Below are 16018 nucleotides of genomic sequence, written 5' to 3'. Positions count from 1 at the left end.
GCGCACTTCGGTATATAAAAATTTTTGTACGATACTTGCTTTAGTAATTTCTAATCGCTTTGTGGATCTAGTATTTATCGATTTGTGGATCTATAGAAATGTGTTTGTGGATATGTAGTAATGATTTATCTGTTTGTAGATCTGTAGTAATTTATAATCTCTTTGTGGATGTGAGGGTGTGGTAATTTATCATCGTGTTTAGCTCAATGCTTTTGTAGAGTTTTGGTTCCCCTTCGTTCTGTCGTTCGTTACCGAAGGATGACGTCGTCGTCATTCGAAGGTTCGGTTACACAGCAGACCATCGAGATCTTGACCAGTGATCGCATAACACTTCTATCATACTAAATCGTCAACATCAGTCCCCACATAAGGGCCAGAAATTGACTTAGATTTGGGGCAGCCATTATTGTATCAATTTAGTGTGACACTCTACTTCTCTGCGAGGTCTTTGTGGTCCATTAGATCTACAAGTAACGAATACGATAAGGCAACATACAATGGCTGACACGGCATTTTTGGATGCAATTGCCGACTCGGATGTCCGTGATGCAGTAGCATCTTACATCTGTATGATATGACTATTATTCTAGGCACGAATTTACTAACATCCCATCTAGCTACACACTCCGACGCAACATCCGTCTTCGCGAGCCTGATATCCCACTTTGCTCCGCCTAGCACCGCCAAAAAACGCAAACGCTCACCGCAGCTCCATCCGTCATCCGGAGCAGCAACATCCCCACTTCTTATCGCCCCAGGTATCTCATTTTCGGTCCCACAACGCAAGAAACTCACGCTCGCTATATACTCTGACCGAATCGTTCTCCTCCCTGGCACCGCTAGCACAACAGACGACGACATAATATACAGTATCTCGACACGAGACTTGACTGGGTACATGTACCTCCAAACACCCGCTCGCGCAACCAAATCCTACACAATGGTGCTCCTCCCACGCACCCCGTCCCCGAACAAGTTCGAAGCAATGGTCTTCACTGTGCCTGACTCAGCAGCCGCATTCTCAGGCACGCAAGCCACCGACAACGAGCACGCAAGCGCCATCATCCTCCGCGTCTTATCGAATCTCGGGATCCCGCGTCTCGACGACACGCAAACGTTCGCCGTAGAAGCACACCGCGGGACGAAAGACGGGTATTTGAATTTCTCCACTCACGGCGTGCTGTTTGGGTTCAAGAAACCGATTTGGTACGTGGATAAAGAGGACATCGACGCAGTCTCATACGAGTCCATCACGCGCGTAACGTTTAACCTCATCATCGCGGTCGCGGGGGACGAGGAGGTTGAGTTTGGCATGATTGATCAGGAACGGTTCGCTGAGATCGATGGGTATGTGAGGAAGTGGGGCCTAGCGGATCGGAGTATGGCGGAGGAGAGGATGGCAAAAAGCGAACTCAAGCACAAGCACCATGAAAATGGCGGAGAGCTTTCGAAAGCGGAGCAGAAGTGGCGGGAACAAGGCGGCGAAGTTGAGGACGGAGCACCTGGAGAACTCTCGGTCGATGAGGACGATGATGACGAGGAGGACGATGAGAATTTCGAGATCGATGAGGATGATGACGACGGTGGGTCGCCGAGCGAGAGCAGTGGTGAAGAGGACGGTGGCGTTGGGGGGCAGCAAGATTATGACGAGCCAGATTACGACGGGCCAGAGTCCGATGAGTAAGATGTACCGTGTTTTGTACGATAGCAAGTCAGTTTGATCGGATTAGTGTTATGTACAGTAGCATACCAGGTTCATTCATTTCATTACAATCACCCAACCTATGCCACAGGTATACATTAGATATTACTTAGCCACCAAATATTCACAAACATTTAAATCAACTATTAAATCAGTAAATGATACATACACCATGACCACATTCCAAACCCTTAGAAGTACAATAGAATAACCCAGCCGTTTAATATCCCTCTCTCGGCTCAACTTACAGTAAAACACAATCAATGCATCATCAAGTTCTTCAACCCACTGAGTTCGGAATGCTGCGACAGAAATTCATCCCAGTCGTCCGGCATGGCGCCTAGGAACCCCGCTTCAGCGGTCTGCATCGTCGGCTGCGGGTCCATATTTGCTTGCTGTGATATCACATTCGGATCGACAACCCACGACGGCTGCTGCTGCTGCTGCTGCTGTTGTTGTTGTTGTTGTTGTTGTTGTTGTTGTTGTTGTTGCTGGCCCGGTTCAACGTAGCCTGGAGTCAACTCCATGCCACTGCTTCCTGAACTCAGCGGTGTCCCGAGACCAATTCCAGCATCCTCGACATTATCCTGCAAAAACGGACCTCCACCACCTAACACCGCGCCCATATCGACGACTAGATCAGACGGCGACTTGACCCCCTGGGGCGACTGCACCAACTGCGGCCGTGGTCGCACATTCACTGCGGACAGTGGCTGCTGTGGTTGTTGGTACATATACGGCGGCAAAAACCTTCCAAACAATTGCGCTTCGAGTTTGTCCATCGGGCCAGCCGAATACGCCATCATCGCCTCCGCCGATATTTCCGCGTTGGGATCATACGAAGGAGGAGCCAACGCCATTTTATCGCCAGCAGAGTTGTTCATCATTGCTGAGAACTCGTTGTTCACGGCACTAGTGTTGGCAGATGTACCAAGCGAAGGGAAGTATAGCATGGTGTTAACGTTGGACAATGTTGCGTTCGTGAGGTCAGAAACATCCACGCCTCGCATTACAGATTGTGAGACTGGCGTGGACGAGCTGTGCGTGCCTGCGTAGCCACCAGACGCTTCAGCGCGGGGGAAGAATTCATCGTAAGATGGTGCTGGCGTCGGAACGAACTCGGCTGAGCGATTCTCACCACTGTTGCCCATCCCGGGAAACATATTCGGGGGAGGAGCTTTCGGCGCAGACGTATTCATGCCAGTGACTTGCACATTAGCATGCTTGTGAGGCAATTGCTGCGATTGTTGAGGCGGCTGAAAATGTGGAACGCCTGATGAGGACTTTATCGGTCTGTGGGAAATACTAGCACTCCTTTGCAGCGTTCCCGGCTCAGTCTGATGGGCCTGTCCGCTATCGCTCCTCCGCTTGCGTTTCGAATCATCTGTGGTACCGCCCGTCTTCGCAATCGTCGCCATGCGTTTATTTAGTAGCTCGAATAATCCTGACAGCATTACATATGTGCGGGCCGCGGCCGCACTCTTGTTCTTCATCTTGTTGATAACATTTTTACCCAGTTCTGCGTCCTTCCGGAACTCGTGTACATGGGGATTGTACGGGTCTTCATGGACGTAGTAGATCAACACTGCTGTGGAGAAAAAGATAGTGTACACGGAGAACAAATGTGCGCCTCGCAAAACATCACGCCGAATCAGTTCGTCTGCTAAATGTATAACTATGCGTGACGTTGAAATACAATTTGCAGCACAAGCATACGGCCGCTCGTCAGTCATCTTGTCCTTGTAATTCTGTCCGACATAGTGAATAAACGGGCGATAAAGAATAATCTTGACATAGCAGAATGCCATGTTTAGCAATCTGTTCGCTATATACCATTTCTTCGGTGGATCAATACCCGGTCGGAGTTCAAACGGTAACGAGTCTAGCCAGTGCTGGAGGTCATTCTCTAACTCAAGGACTTTGACGTAACTGACGCAGTTCGCGGCTGACGCGCCCGGCTGAGCAACCGGAGTGCGCGGTTTGATCGGGTACACGTCCTCGACAATATGTGACAGAATTGCCATCAGTCGGGTATGTACGTTTGCGATCAACTGTTGCGTAATAACGCCAACAGGGTGCGGGAGAATACCAGTCTCGGTAATGTACTCATCGTCAATTTCAAGCGGCTGCTCTTGGTCAATGTCGTTTTCATCAATACATCTCGGTAAGCCAAGCATAGCCGAAATATGAATATCCATCTTCCTTATAGTCCAAAACACACGCTTGCGGACTTCCGCCTCAATAGGACTAAAGCTATAAGCCACCTTGCGGTGCAGTCCCAGTCTCAGAGCGGCTCGAAGCGCGATACCGATGTACGAGTAGCACGTTGACAGGCGCGCTGTGCTCTGCAAAAAAATGATCATAAGGATGACAGCCTGGATTGCGTCCGTGTCCCGCGCCTCCGTAATATCAATCATTTTGCGGGCAGCCACAAAGTATTTGTATCCCTCGCCGACATCTTTGCGCTCTGAATCTCGCATATCTTGGGTAAACAACACGCCAACAGCCAAGAAGCAATAGACGAGTGGCAAAAAGCTGATTTGGGCTGGTGTATAATCATCAGGATCTGTAGCGTATAACTCATCTAACCGGCGCCGCAGCGTCGGCCGATGACCGAACCGGACGACAATGCAGGCTTGGTCCCAGACTGCGTTGATGAGCTGCAATGCTACTTCTTTGGTGGGAAGGATGATTTTGAACTCTGCCATCTGCTGGTAGTAGTAGTAATCGGACGGTGAATCATCGATTCCAGTGCCGGTACTATTATTGTCGCCTTCTGGGGAGTAGTGAAACGAATATGTCTTGGGCAAATCTGCGGGGATACAGTCAGGGTGATCATTAAGGAAATGCGCGCGCAGGTGTTGCAAGAACGCACGACCGGACGAATGACCAACGTAATCGAGGTGCCCGGTCTCGTCGACGTCAAGCCGGCCGAGCGATACTACCATAGACTCGATATTTGTGTCTCTGTCCTGAGGCGTTGTTGTCCTTGTCAAACTCGGAGAAGGTGTGGCAGTCTCGTTCGACGTCGAGACCGTGGCAGCGGGTAATTGGGTTGGCATCTGTGAGTTCGCGGCCTGTAATGCAGCGCTCGCAGTTTCCGTCAGCGCAGGATTGGCTTTCGCCTTGAGTTGGCTGAGAAAACGAGGAACGTCGAACCCTGACTTGTAGATGTCTACTCCGGGAATAAGAGCCTGTAGTACGGCATTCGACTGCTGTAACCGCGACTCGAGCTGATGGATGTAGAATGGGGCTGGATTTCGGCGTCGATTCGACGGTTGGTCATACGTACATTCTGTCTTCTGTTAGTCGAGAAATTCTCAAATGGAATTTGTAAGAGTATACCATAGCTATAAACTGTACAGTGAGTACACGGTTGTTTTCCGTCACACTTTATCTTCTTTCGACGGCCTTCGCAGATTGTTAGCAACCCATGGTCAAAACATTCACTGCAGCAAGTAGAAACTGACATTCATCACAAGCGCGAGTAACTCGCCGCCGCTTCTGAATAGGCGTAGGATTCATAGGATTTGCCGACCCCAGCTTTGCATCAGCGGCGGCCTCGGTCTTCACTGCGCCTACTTTGACGGGATCGTCAGAGTCTTCGTCATCAGGGTCAATGTCATGCTCGTCGATATCAAAGCCGTCGTCGTCTTCCTCATCGAGTTCTTGCTGACGAGCCGCAGAGGCGTCGTTAAGACCGGTAGCGGCCGCTGCATCAGCAGCAGCCGTAGCAGTGGTGGAAACATTGGAAGGGAACATGATAAAACGAAATCGTAACTTGTATGAGTGGTAACGGACTCGGATCTATAGAGGGATACAAGAGGAGTGACCGTCACATTGGACGGAGAATGAGACTGGTAAGGGCGACAAGGCCCAGTAAGACGGCCGATTGTAGATAGTAATTTGCGAGATCGAGAAGAGCGCGTGCACAGTCAGGGGCAGCAAGACGGAGGAGTAGCAGAAGTAGGAAAGACAGAACTCAGATAACTACCGGAGCTGAGTGACATGTCCTGCGTCTAATATGTCCTTGAGCACAAAGAGGTTTGCTTAAAATTCCGTAACTCTAACCTTCGCAACACGAAACCCTTCCATATTACAGCCACACATTGGGATGGCATTGCGACCTTATTTCCTCCATACTCTGGCCAGGTCAAATTTATGGCCCAACTGTGAGGCAACGAAAATAGGCCTTGTATTAGGATTTCATGTGTCATAATACTCGTGAATATTTGTTGTACGCAGACTGTGGGTCAGGTACGACGGTTTGACACACAATATTGCCGTACCTCCCAAGTGACAGATCCACCCCGCGGCCAGTATGGAGAAATAAGGTCGCCCTTGAGCCTCGTTCAGCCGCAGACCTGGAATATCCGGCAGGCCTTATGCCACAAGCACAAAAGAAATTGGTCAAAATGTACTTAGGAATTAATTAACAGCTTAAATATCAGTAAATTGACAACCGAATTACCGAATTACTCCTATTTGGGATGTCACACGCGGATTGGGTTAAGGCTGTGAGTAATGTATATAACTGAGTGGTAACCAAAGATGTTTAGCCGACGACTAGTCTGAATGCGAGTTATTCTCTGGCACCCTTATAGTTGGCCTCCCGTTTATTCTGTCTTGTCATCATCAGCATCGACTGTTCCGGTCCAGTATTGACTATTGACCGACTGAAAGAGATCGCATGCATCATCGCACACATGTTATACACATGGATCTCCTTTTGAAATCATCGCGCCGCGCGTTCGGATGGTCCCCAGCAAGGGGAATTGCCACTGTCCGCTCATGGTTGAGTCTTCGCTTGCCTCGGCTACTAGCCTTGCCAAAGAGTTTGCATCTGATGGTGCTGTGCTAATACGCACTGATATAAAATCATATCCCAAATGCAATATTATTATACATACATCATGGTCGTTAAACATTACACATTATTATGCACGCAAATTCCCTCTACCTTGCCCACATGCCCGACAATGTTACAAATCCAAATCTAGTTCTCCGTCCGTGGCTCGCCCGCCGACTCCATTTCTGTGTTATCCACCACATTCTCCTCATCGTCTGGTGTATTCTCATCTTTATACTTGTCCTCTTCTGCCCTCTCCTCTGCGTTCTGTTCCGAATTGCTCTCCTCTTGTTGCTCATTGCCATCTTCTTGTTTGTCAGTGCCTTCTTCTTGTTTGTCATTACTCTCTTCTTTCTCCTTCAACCGCCGCTGCTCGTGGGCTTTCCGTGCAGCTGCCCGAGCCCGCCTTCTAGCGGCACGCGCATCACCAGCCGTTGGCCCAGCCGCCCTCAACTTAGCCAACAAATTATCCATAACCGCATTCTCGGGCGCACCCTCCTTGTCCTCCGTGATTTGCATTCCTTTCGCAAGCTCATCAACTGTCACTGCCCTCTTCTGTGAATCAAGAACATTCTTGCGGCGTGCCTCATACATACGTTGTTCGTCCTCGCGATGCAGATTCTCCTTCCGTGCCTTTTGGAAATCCGCAACAAAGTTTGCGAATTTGAGGAAAAAACTTGCGCGCGAAGCTGCATCCGTCACGTCTTCGCCAAAGTACTTTAGGACATTGTCGAACGTCGTCACAGTGTTTCGCAAATGTTCTTCTAGATACTCTTTTTTGGTACGAGCTTCGGACAAGAATGGCAGGACGACTTTCAACGCACGGTCCTCGGGGTGGAAGATGCTGCGGTCCGAAAGGTTGCCAAAGTCGACCGAATCCTGTACATTCTTTATTGTCTGGATAAATTGCCGACAGTCTGATTGTACTTGCTCTACAGACACTATTATCGTTAGCATATTCCGACGCACAAGCCAACCAGATAATATACAGACATACACTTAGATGCCAAAACAACGTCCTTCAAGTCATCAATAAACTCATCCAAATGAGCAAACGAAGTCCGCACAATCTTCTCCACGTAATGCAAGAACGTCATCGTGTTCTGCTCGTCCTTTGTAAACGCCAGCCGCTGTAGCGTCCCGACTTTGAAGCCCGTAGCCTGTTTAGTCGGATCGTTCATGTAATTTCCTACTGCTAGGATAATATCCAGCAAATCTCTCAAGTTTCGCGAGTTTCGAATCGCTTCACTGGCAGTGTCTACCAGTTTAAGCTTACTCAGCAGCTCGTCGTAGTCCCGTTCCAGATTGCGGGTGAGTAGGAGCGCTCGCATGCGGGATTTCCAGTACGCTTGCAGATTGAAGCAAAGTTCGAGATATACCTGGTCTGCTCGTGTGAGTTCTGACGGATCCTTCTCGCGCGACTTTTTCTCCATGGAATTTCCCCACATAGTGCTGTAGGGCAACAGATTTCGAGACTATCTACGTCAGCATCCCCTTGAGCAAAATACATTCACAAAAGCAAACTCACCACAGAGTCCGGAATCCTCACAAGATCGTCCTTTGCCAAGAACTCTAGCACGTTGGCATTATTCATAACATCCCGATCGCACCTCAGGATCTTCCCAATCATCTCATCAACAGCCAAGCCTGCATACGCATGCAAGTTAATCTCAAACTGTTGGGCCAAATCCCGAGAAATAAATGACTTCTTCTCTTCCATCGTCTTGCGCGCGCCGGAACCAAGTTTCTTGATCTCCTTGGCCGCGAAAATCCGCTCAACTTCGTCAAAAATGCCTTTTTGCCGCAAAACACCGTATATCCCTGCCCGCGTGCTCTTACGGTTCTGCTTCACTTTGGACCTCCTTTTGTCTTTGAAATACTCTGGTGAATCATCCGCTTCGTCATTCCCGTCTTCGTCGTCGTCAAATTCGTCTTCGTCGTCTTCTTTGACAGCCCAAAGCGTGTACTCAACGGCATCTAATTTCTCCCAATGCATGGGCTTTAACTTTTTTCTCGATCGAACGATGGGTTCTGGTGTAGGCGTCGGTGACAGGGACTTCGCAAGCGTATTGCCTAAGGTAGGTGGTGGTAGTGGTGGTGCCATGGGAATGGCACCTGGTGGGGGAGGCGGAGGAGGCGGAGGAGGCGGAGGAGGCGGAGGCGGCGCACCATTAGCAACTATTAGGCTGCCGGGCAGAGGTGGTGGTGGTGGTGGGGGTGGCGGGCCGGCCGTGAATGTGAGGTTTCCTGGAAGTGGTGGCGGAGGCGGAGGCGGAGCTACTCGGTCACTAGATCCAAATTGCAAGTTCGTGGGTAGTGGGGGAGGTGGAGGTGGTAACGTTGAGAATTTGAGATTATCTGGGAGTGGCGGTGGTGGTGGTGGTGGTGGTGGTGGTGGTGATGGTGACGGTCCTATTGCTGCTTCGTCAGGTTTAGCGAAAAAATTCTCAGCTGACGCAGACGTCACTTCTGTGCCGGACATCTGTGTGATTGCGGAGCTCTCTGAACCGGCAGCTGGCAATGCAGGAACTTCGGTAGCTAGAACAGAAGTTTTTGTAGACTGTGTTGATGTAGAAAGAGCAGGCTGTGCTGATGTACTAGCTCCGGAAAGTTCAGGATCCTTGGAAAGAGTAGCTGGAGTGACAGAAATTTCAATGGCATGCGGTGATCCAAACTCAAACTGGCTTGATACATCAGCGGAACTGGCGACAACGTCGCCAGGTCGAGTCTTGTTGGCGGACAGTAGAGGCGATCCAAACTCGTAAGATGGCTCAATCGTACTCACGCCTGACGGTGATGAGACGCGTCCGGTATTTAGACTGTCTGGCCCAAATGCCGGCTGATGCAATGACGATATATCCGACGTGGATACAGAATGTGGTATCGATCTACGAACAGATGCATCTGTAATCGGCCGCGACAAAGATGAGACCGATCGTTCCGAGAAGACCTCTGTAGTATCACCGTCATCCTTTTCGTCATCGCTACCATCGATCTTTTTGACTTTCTTTGTGAGTTCTACGAGATAGGTCGCTGAAGCTGACTTGATAAGGGCTGAGTCTCTAGGTAGTGGCTTGCGTGGACCACGTGGTCGGGTGATCGTGACCATGCGCGCCTTCTGCTCAAAATTGGCCGAACTTTCGTCTTCATCTCCATAACTCGTGCGACTCGAGTTATCTGTCAACTCTTCCTTAATTGATGGCGACCAGGACAACGTCTGTGAATGATACGAAGTATGACTGGGTGCCGACTGTGAATGCGAATGCGAAATAACATAGCTCTCCCGCCCGCGAGAACTGCCGAGAAGAGCATTGCTGGCCGCAGTCTGAAGATAGTCTCTTTCAACGCCCTCGCGCTTGACGGCCTCCATGCGTTCCCGTAGCTGCCGCAACTGAGGTGATATCTCGGTTCGTGCATCCCACGCTCTGCCTTCTTGACTGTACTGAATCTCCTCTCTTGCCAGCTGTGCGTCGAGCCGCTCGAGAACCGCTTTTCGGTCATCTGCTCTGAATTTGTTTCCGCTGGATGCCTGCCCATATGGGGCTTGAAACTCAGCTTGCTGCAGTAGCAAGTACAGTTCACGAGTCTCAATCTCGTAATTCTGAAGGCGATTCATGTGCGATCGCGTCAACTCCTCTAGTTCGTGCCGCAGCGCGTTGTTAGTCCGTCGCTGTAACGCAATAATCTCACTTTGTTCCGACACTTCTTTCTTGAGCTTCGCGACCATACCGTCCGCGCCAAGGGAAACCTGCAGTGCCATCTCGTCGCGTTCCGCGATCGCTGTTTCCGCACGCTTATTGGCTTCAGTCGCTTCCAGAATCGCGCGGCGAGCTTGGTCGTCGGAGTGCATCTTATTCATGATCTCTTGAATACTATACTGCAGCGTCGAACGAAGATCGCGATTCGGTAAGATCCTGTCCATGACGACGTACGACAAAATACCATCGATTAACTTGTATGCGTTTGCTCGATCGTCACTCTTGTCGTCCCGCACGAGCAGTAGATGCTGCATAGACGACACAAAGAAATCTTCGGACGGTGTGCCTCTCACGCGTCTCCAGATATCTTCTGCAATTTCAACAGGATCGTCTAAGTCGCGGATCTCATCCTCCTGCTGCCTTTCCATGAGATCTTCGTAATCGAGAGCTGCAGCGTCGTCATATTGTTGAATTTGCTCATTAACGAGCTCATATTTGAATTGTTGCATGAGCTGCAATATGCGAGATAAGCCCGCCGCCTTCAGCTGTGCACGGATGTGGACTCGAATTTTGATATCATCTGACCCTTGCGCGAGAATGTTGACGAGAAAGAGCGTCGCGACACTATATTCCATCAAGAGACTTTCAGAGCCAACGCCGCCGGCACGCACTTCTTCACTGGCGCCAACAAGGGAACCCATCTTGCCACGACCATTGAGGGTGTTTTCGACAGTACTGATCCATGCGTCGAAGCGGCCTTGTTCGTTTAAATGTGCTTTCAGTTGATCGAACGCGTTGATAACCTGCGTATGCCCGTATGGACGGGCCCAGTGCGCAAGGAAAGTAAGGATATCTGTTACCAATCGCCGCGTGGCTAATCGCGGAGACACTATCGAGCCAATCAAAGCTGGAATACACTTCGTTGATTGTAGTGCTTCGTCTGCTGCATCTTCCAGGTTGAGTAGTGCTTTTAAGCATTTCACATATTCATATTCAAGTTCGACATTGAGTTCAGTGTTCCGTGAATACCGCGTATTGATATGTGAAATTGCAGTACACAGTGCCAACTGACCTTGAGCATCAATGAATTGTCGTACCCAACCTATCGGTTCCGTGCGAAGACACACCCACAGATTGCCCAGTTGCTTTGAAGAGATTGCGTGCTCCATGATTTTTCGAACATACCATTCCGGCGAATTTTCGTTCTCCCTCGAAGTACTCTTTCGTCGCAAGTTCTTGGATTCAGTAAGCGCGTCTTGGCGGATTAGCATCCACTTCTTTGCTGTCGAATAATTGAGCATCTGTTGTCTTGCTTGCTGCGGAAGTGACTTAAAATCGCGTTTGTTCTAAATTCGTAAGCCTGTATTATCGACCATGCGCCAAGGTGCCCACCATTAATTCTTGGAACATCCTATCAACTGTAGCATCGTTCTTTGGCTTCTCAAGCGTGAAATCCGCAGTCGCGACACTCCCAATACTCGACCTAGCTCCCCGTGATTGGGTGCTATATAGACTCTGAGAATCATCGTTCGTATCCGCGGTTTGCACGGATTGCACAATACCCTGACTGGACATTGGGTACTCAAAACTACTCTGCCTGACGGTCGCTTGACTGCTTACTGATCTCTGCGACGATACACCAGTTGTGTATCCCAAGTAGCTCCTCGACGTAGTAGGAGATAGTCTCCCGTCTTCAGTGAGCGACCCCGTACTAGACGCAGCGGACGACATGGTACTTGATCGACGGGGTGCGGCAGGACGCACTTGCTGAGACGGCAGACTCTGCGTGCTACTGTTGCTGCTATCACCCCCGGTCATTGACCGCTTTCCGGTACTCTTGATATGTATCCGCCGTGACAGGAAGTTAGTTCCATTGCCAGAACCCGAGCGCGTAGGTGTGGGGATCCCATTCGGAGACTGCTGCTGCTGCTGCTGCTGCGGAAGCGAATAGTGATTCATTGTCCTAACACGCCGGCACTAAGCCGGTAGGCGATTTCTCGTGTCTAGTACCTCCAACCTTCTTATATCGCGAAAAATGGTTGGCGACGGGAATAGGACAACGTAGTCGTGCTGAGCAAAAGTTCGTGGCTGTAATTGATACGATTACACTCCAGTCAGTACGAAGGGCGAGCCTCTCCACAGTTCTCTTCTATCACGTGCTCCTGGTATCAGCGCTTTACCCACGTTTGCCATTTTATTGTGCCTAACCTGTTTGTGGGTTAGGGCCCAGGTATTGAATAAACAAACCAACCCCGGCAGGGCCAAAACTATGCTGTTCCTTATTGATCCCAGATTACGCAGAAGATTCGACATGAGTCGACCGGTGAATCCGTGGTTAGCATCTAAGGGGCTGCTATATGACATTGTTTTTCAGGCCGCAGATAGACGGAATGATGTGCAATTGCTTCAAAATGACGAACAGTCGGCGCGTCTCGCTACGGCTGACTGGCAGATTGTCACAAGCTGGATGATGCCTCAGACGATGTTGCACTCCCCGGGAAGTACAGTCATGGCTGCAGCTGTAAGGCTACGGCAGAGAAATCTTATGGACCGACTTTTGAACTGGTATATCGGTATGCACTTGTGAAACTCAATGTACAATGATGAATCTGGCTCACAGTCGCTAGATACTGTGCGGTCGCACTTTGCATTGCATGGACTACCAGCAATTAAGAATCCTAACGTTCCTGGAATATTGTCTGATTTAATCTCGGTTGGCAATGGCTTGAAAAGAGTCCTTGCGACGTTATGCGACGCCTGGCATCACTACATGTTTCCTATCTCCTTCATATACGCTGACAACTCGAATAAAGACGACATGCTAGCACGGATACGGTTCCGACATTCACTTAATGCAATGATAGATATTGCATTGTCTGATCATGAGTTTCAACTAATGGCACATATGCTGGTCGAGCATCATTTAGCAGCCTGCGGCAAGCACGAGGAGAATCAGATGGTTGATGAGCGTGATGAAGCCCAGCGACTTGCATTCTTGGCGGAGATCAGACAGCAAATAGATGTTTTGCAAGTGCAGGACCGCATGGAGCGTATTGTGGCCGAAGTTTATCACAAATTCATCCCGCGTTACATATCACGACTGTATGCGAGAATCTGGGAGCAAGAACAGCGTGCGGAACCCCTAATGGTGGAACTGAAGAATCTGATATATGGGCCCATATCTCGGTGTGTCAGTGTTCTAATTCGGAGGGATGAATTGCTTGAATCACGTCTTTACGAGTTAGTCACAGAGTGTCTAGTAAAATTAGGGTGAGTTCGATTGGAAGAGGTTTAAGAATGACATTTACTAATATTATACAGTATTGAGGAAATGTTTGACATTGTTATATACTTTCCAGACTCAATACCGGCCCTTAGATATCTCAAAATGTGCCTGAAGACGCAAGAGCACCGCGCGCAACTCGTTACGGAATTCCAGAACGCATGCCATGCTCGGCTGTTACATTGCGGCGCAAATACATCAGACATCATTTCATTCTACATGTCAACAATCAGGGCCTTCAAGCTACTAGAGCCGCGAGGGGTATTGCTAGATAAGGTCTCCCGCTCGATTCGCCGATATTTACGTGATCGAGAAGATACTGTCAAGTGCATTGTAAACGGTATGCTCGAAGTGGAGGATGCGAATACTGGGGATCTTTCTGAATTGGGTAAAGAGCTTGCTTCTTCATCTGGTACTCAAAGCGCTGATGCAGTTGATGACAATGGCTACTCTGACATGAATTGGGTTCCGGATCCCATTGATGCTGCCCCTGACTTTAGAAACAAGCGATCGTCAGACTTTATTGGTTCCTTATTGTCACTGTACGATAACAAGGAAGTGTTTGTCAAGGAGATTGTGGTGGTGTTGGCGAACAGACTCCTAGACCTCAAGAATTATGAGATTGACAGAGAGATGATGCATCTAGAACTGCTTAAGCTATTGTTTGGTGAATCTGATCTGCACAACTGTGACGTGATGGTCAAGGATATTTTGGAAAGTAAACGTGTGGATTCGAACATTCATGATCCGACGACGGTGGCGCCTGGTACTTATCCTGTTGCCGGTATTGTGCATGCTAGTATGCTGTCGAAGTTGTTCTGGCCTGCGTTCCGAGATGAGGATCTTGCTTTACCTCATGTTATTGAGGAGTATGTCAGAAATTGCCGGGAAATGACATAGAATTTGCTAACAAAGTAACTAGACAACTAAATCGCTATTCAGCCAAGTTCTCTATTCTGAAATCTGCTCGGAAGCTTACGTGGTTGAAGCGACTTGGTAGTGTTGACGTGACACTGGAGTTGGAAGACCGCACTTTGGACTTCACTGTGTCGCCTGACCGCGCTTCAATGATTTATCTGTTCCAGGAAAGGTGTATGTACGCTCTTATACATATGATATTGAACAAAGTTTTTGACGCGCGTTAGCCACATATACGCTGACTGAGCTTTCGGCGAGATTGAACCTAGACGAGATAACGACAAGGCGCGCGCTCGGCTTCTGGATCAAAAACGATGTCTTAAAGGAAGACGAGTCGTGCAACGATAAGTTCATCCTTCTTGAACGCGCGGAGGAGAGCAAAAAGAAGGGTATGACGATTCTGTCGGTATGCGATAAGTACTGCTACTAACGTCTTATTACAAGTGTTGCTCGATGACGCGGCCGAATCGTCTGTCCAGACTACAGAAGAGAAAGCCACCGAAGAGATGCGCATTTACTGGTATGCTACTAATGTCTTGCAATTTCGTATATGATGGCTAACAGCTGTAAAAGGTCCTACGTTAATGGCATGCTGACAAACATACCGGCGCTTCCGATCGACCGCATACAGTCGTTCTTGAAGATGCTGATTCCAAAGGAAGTTGGCTACTCACGCAACGTCGACGAACTTCGTGACTTTCTAACAGTGATGGTCGCTGAAGAGAAGCTCGAGTACGTGAGCGGAAGCTACCGGCTGAAGAGGTGACCGCCTTGTGTGAATTCTGTTACTGACAGACTCGTTGAATATCGTGTCTGGTCGTGTCTGATCGGAATCGTGGAGTGTTGGGCTACAAAGACGCAGGATACATGGGAGGGCGTGCAAATCACAGTAGTGAGTCATGTTAAACATCTAGGAGTTCCGGAGTATTGCGCGTTTGTTTTTGTGTGTTGTTAAAAGTTTATGATGCCTGTAAGTATGTTGAGGGGATCCAATGGCATGATGCTGAACACGCCTAATATGTTCTGATCTCGACATCAGAAAATATTCGATACTCGCGGATGCGAGGATTGAAAACCGTTGAACGCGATAGTTGCATTATCGTCACACATGTCTTATGATGACATAAGGGTCAGGCCATTTGCCAGTCTGCCGATGTCAACAAATTGTGTCATCTGATCCTGGCCGGCCGCCCCGTAGGCGCAGCGCGCACTTTGTGTAATTATCACGATCACTCTGCGATTGCCATAGACGAGAGACCCATTTAATTTATTCAAGACTGGAGTAGACGAATGGGGCGTAGCTTGAGGATCAGTAAGACAAGTTCAATGGTGTGTGGCTGGAGCGGCGGGTAGGGTGCGGCGCGCCGGCGTGGCGGGCGGTCACACCACATTTCTGACTTCGAGTAGGATTGACAGCTAAAGAGTCTTCGCGCGGCCTTCGACCATGTTCGCATGCCTGCGCTCACCAGCTCAACACTAAGTTGACACTACAGACTACGGTACGTCAGGTGTCCTCCACTATCCACCTTCATCTATTTCGCCCCATATATTTTCATTCTCCTGGTCAG

The 16018-nt window shown here is 49.2% G+C and overlaps 4 protein-coding genes across 4 annotated transcripts; 2 read left to right on the top strand and 2 right to left on the bottom strand.

The window, feature by feature from the left end:
- The first annotated feature begins 254 nt into the window (after window positions 1-254).
- On the top strand, window positions 255-1834 carry V1508DRAFT_369010 (uncharacterized protein). The gene is made up of 2 exons (XM_066937428.1): window positions 255-567; window positions 618-1834. Exons 1-2 carry the CDS (start codon window positions 498-500, stop codon window positions 1682-1684), a joined length of 1137 nt encoding a protein of 378 aa, XP_066796576.1. The 5' UTR covers window positions 255-497; the 3' UTR covers window positions 1685-1834.
- Window positions 1738-5734, bottom strand: V1508DRAFT_461220 (fungal-specific transcription factor domain-containing protein). Its single transcript, XM_066942798.1, has 3 exons — window positions 5173-5734; window positions 5048-5113; window positions 1738-4997 (listed from the first exon to the last, which is right to left on the bottom strand). Exons 1-3 carry the CDS (start codon window positions 5462-5464, stop codon window positions 1963-1965), a joined length of 3393 nt encoding a protein of 1130 aa, XP_066796575.1. The 5' UTR covers window positions 5465-5734; the 3' UTR covers window positions 1738-1962.
- Window positions 5735-6585: 851 nt separating this feature from the next.
- V1508DRAFT_415420 (uncharacterized protein) lies at window positions 6586-12382 on the bottom strand. The gene is made up of 11 exons (XM_066940062.1): window positions 11623-12382; window positions 11431-11531; window positions 11347-11394; window positions 11166-11316; window positions 10981-11138; window positions 10875-10950; window positions 10813-10835; window positions 10546-10788; window positions 8080-10503; window positions 7549-8026; window positions 6586-7492 (listed from the first exon to the last, which is right to left on the bottom strand). The coding sequence occupies exons 1-11, from the start codon at window positions 12206-12208 to the stop codon at window positions 6699-6701; spliced, it is 5082 nt and encodes a 1693-aa protein (XP_066796574.1). The 5' UTR covers window positions 12209-12382; the 3' UTR covers window positions 6586-6698.
- Window positions 12383-12474: 92 nt separating this feature from the next.
- On the top strand, window positions 12475-15536 carry V1508DRAFT_415417 (uncharacterized protein). The gene is made up of 7 exons (XM_066940061.1): window positions 12475-12822; window positions 12877-13519; window positions 13571-14401; window positions 14455-14624; window positions 14678-14839; window positions 14895-14970; window positions 15024-15536. Exons 1-7 carry the CDS (start codon window positions 12519-12521, stop codon window positions 15214-15216), a joined length of 2379 nt encoding a protein of 792 aa, XP_066796573.1. The 5' UTR covers window positions 12475-12518; the 3' UTR covers window positions 15217-15536.
- The last annotated feature ends 482 nt before the right edge of the window (window positions 15537-16018 follow it).

Source organism: Lipomyces doorenjongii (genome assembly GCF_038497915.1).
Source record: "Lipomyces doorenjongii strain NRRL Y-27504 unplaced genomic scaffold V1508scaffold_17, whole genome shotgun sequence".
Taxonomy (NCBI): Eukaryota; Fungi; Ascomycota; class Lipomycetes; order Lipomycetales; family Lipomycetaceae; genus Lipomyces; species Lipomyces doorenjongii.
The sequence above is the reverse complement of the archived record's forward strand: the minus strand, read 5'-3'. Positions and strand labels throughout refer to the sequence as shown.

Bases quoted from the DNA above. Each gene is read 5' to 3' on its own strand.
- V1508DRAFT_369010 (XM_066937428.1), top strand. From the start codon at position 498: ATGGCTGACACGGCATTTTTGGATGCAATTGCCGACTCGGATGTCCGT. The intron at 568-617 runs GTATGATATGAC...CATCCCATCTAG, and splicing joins TGCAGTAGCATCTTACATCT to CTACACACTCCGACGCAACA.
- V1508DRAFT_461220 (XM_066942798.1), bottom strand. From the start codon at position 5,464: ATGTTCCCTTCCAATGTTTCCACCACTGCTACGGCTGCTGCTGATGCA. The intron at 5,114-5,172 runs GTCAGTTTCTAC...CAATCTGCGAAG, and splicing joins TACTCGCGCTTGTGATGAAT to GCCGTCGAAAGAAGATAAAG. The intron at 4,998-5,047 runs GTATACTCTTAC...AACAGAAGACAG, and splicing joins CTGTACAGTTTATAGCTATG to AATGTACGTATGACCAACCG.
- V1508DRAFT_415420 (XM_066940062.1), bottom strand. From the start codon at position 12,208: ATGAATCACTATTCGCTTCCGCAGCAGCAGCAGCAGCAGCAGTCTCCG. The intron at 11,139-11,165 runs GTATTCCAGCTT...TTGGCTCGATAG, and splicing joins AGCACTACAATCAACGAAGT to TGTCTCCGCGATTAGCCACG. The intron at 10,951-10,980 runs GTCGAAAACACC...GGTCGTGGCAAG, and splicing joins TCGACGCATGGATCAGTACT to ATGGGTTCCCTTGTTGGCGC.
- V1508DRAFT_415417 (XM_066940061.1), top strand. From the start codon at position 12,519: ATGCTGTTCCTTATTGATCCCAGATTACGCAGAAGATTCGACATGAGT. The intron at 13,520-13,570 runs GTGAGTTCGATT...AATATTATACAG, and splicing joins GAGTGTCTAGTAAAATTAGG to TATTGAGGAAATGTTTGACA. The intron at 14,971-15,023 runs GTATGCTACTAA...CAGCTGTAAAAG, and splicing joins GAAGAGATGCGCATTTACTG to GTCCTACGTTAATGGCATGC.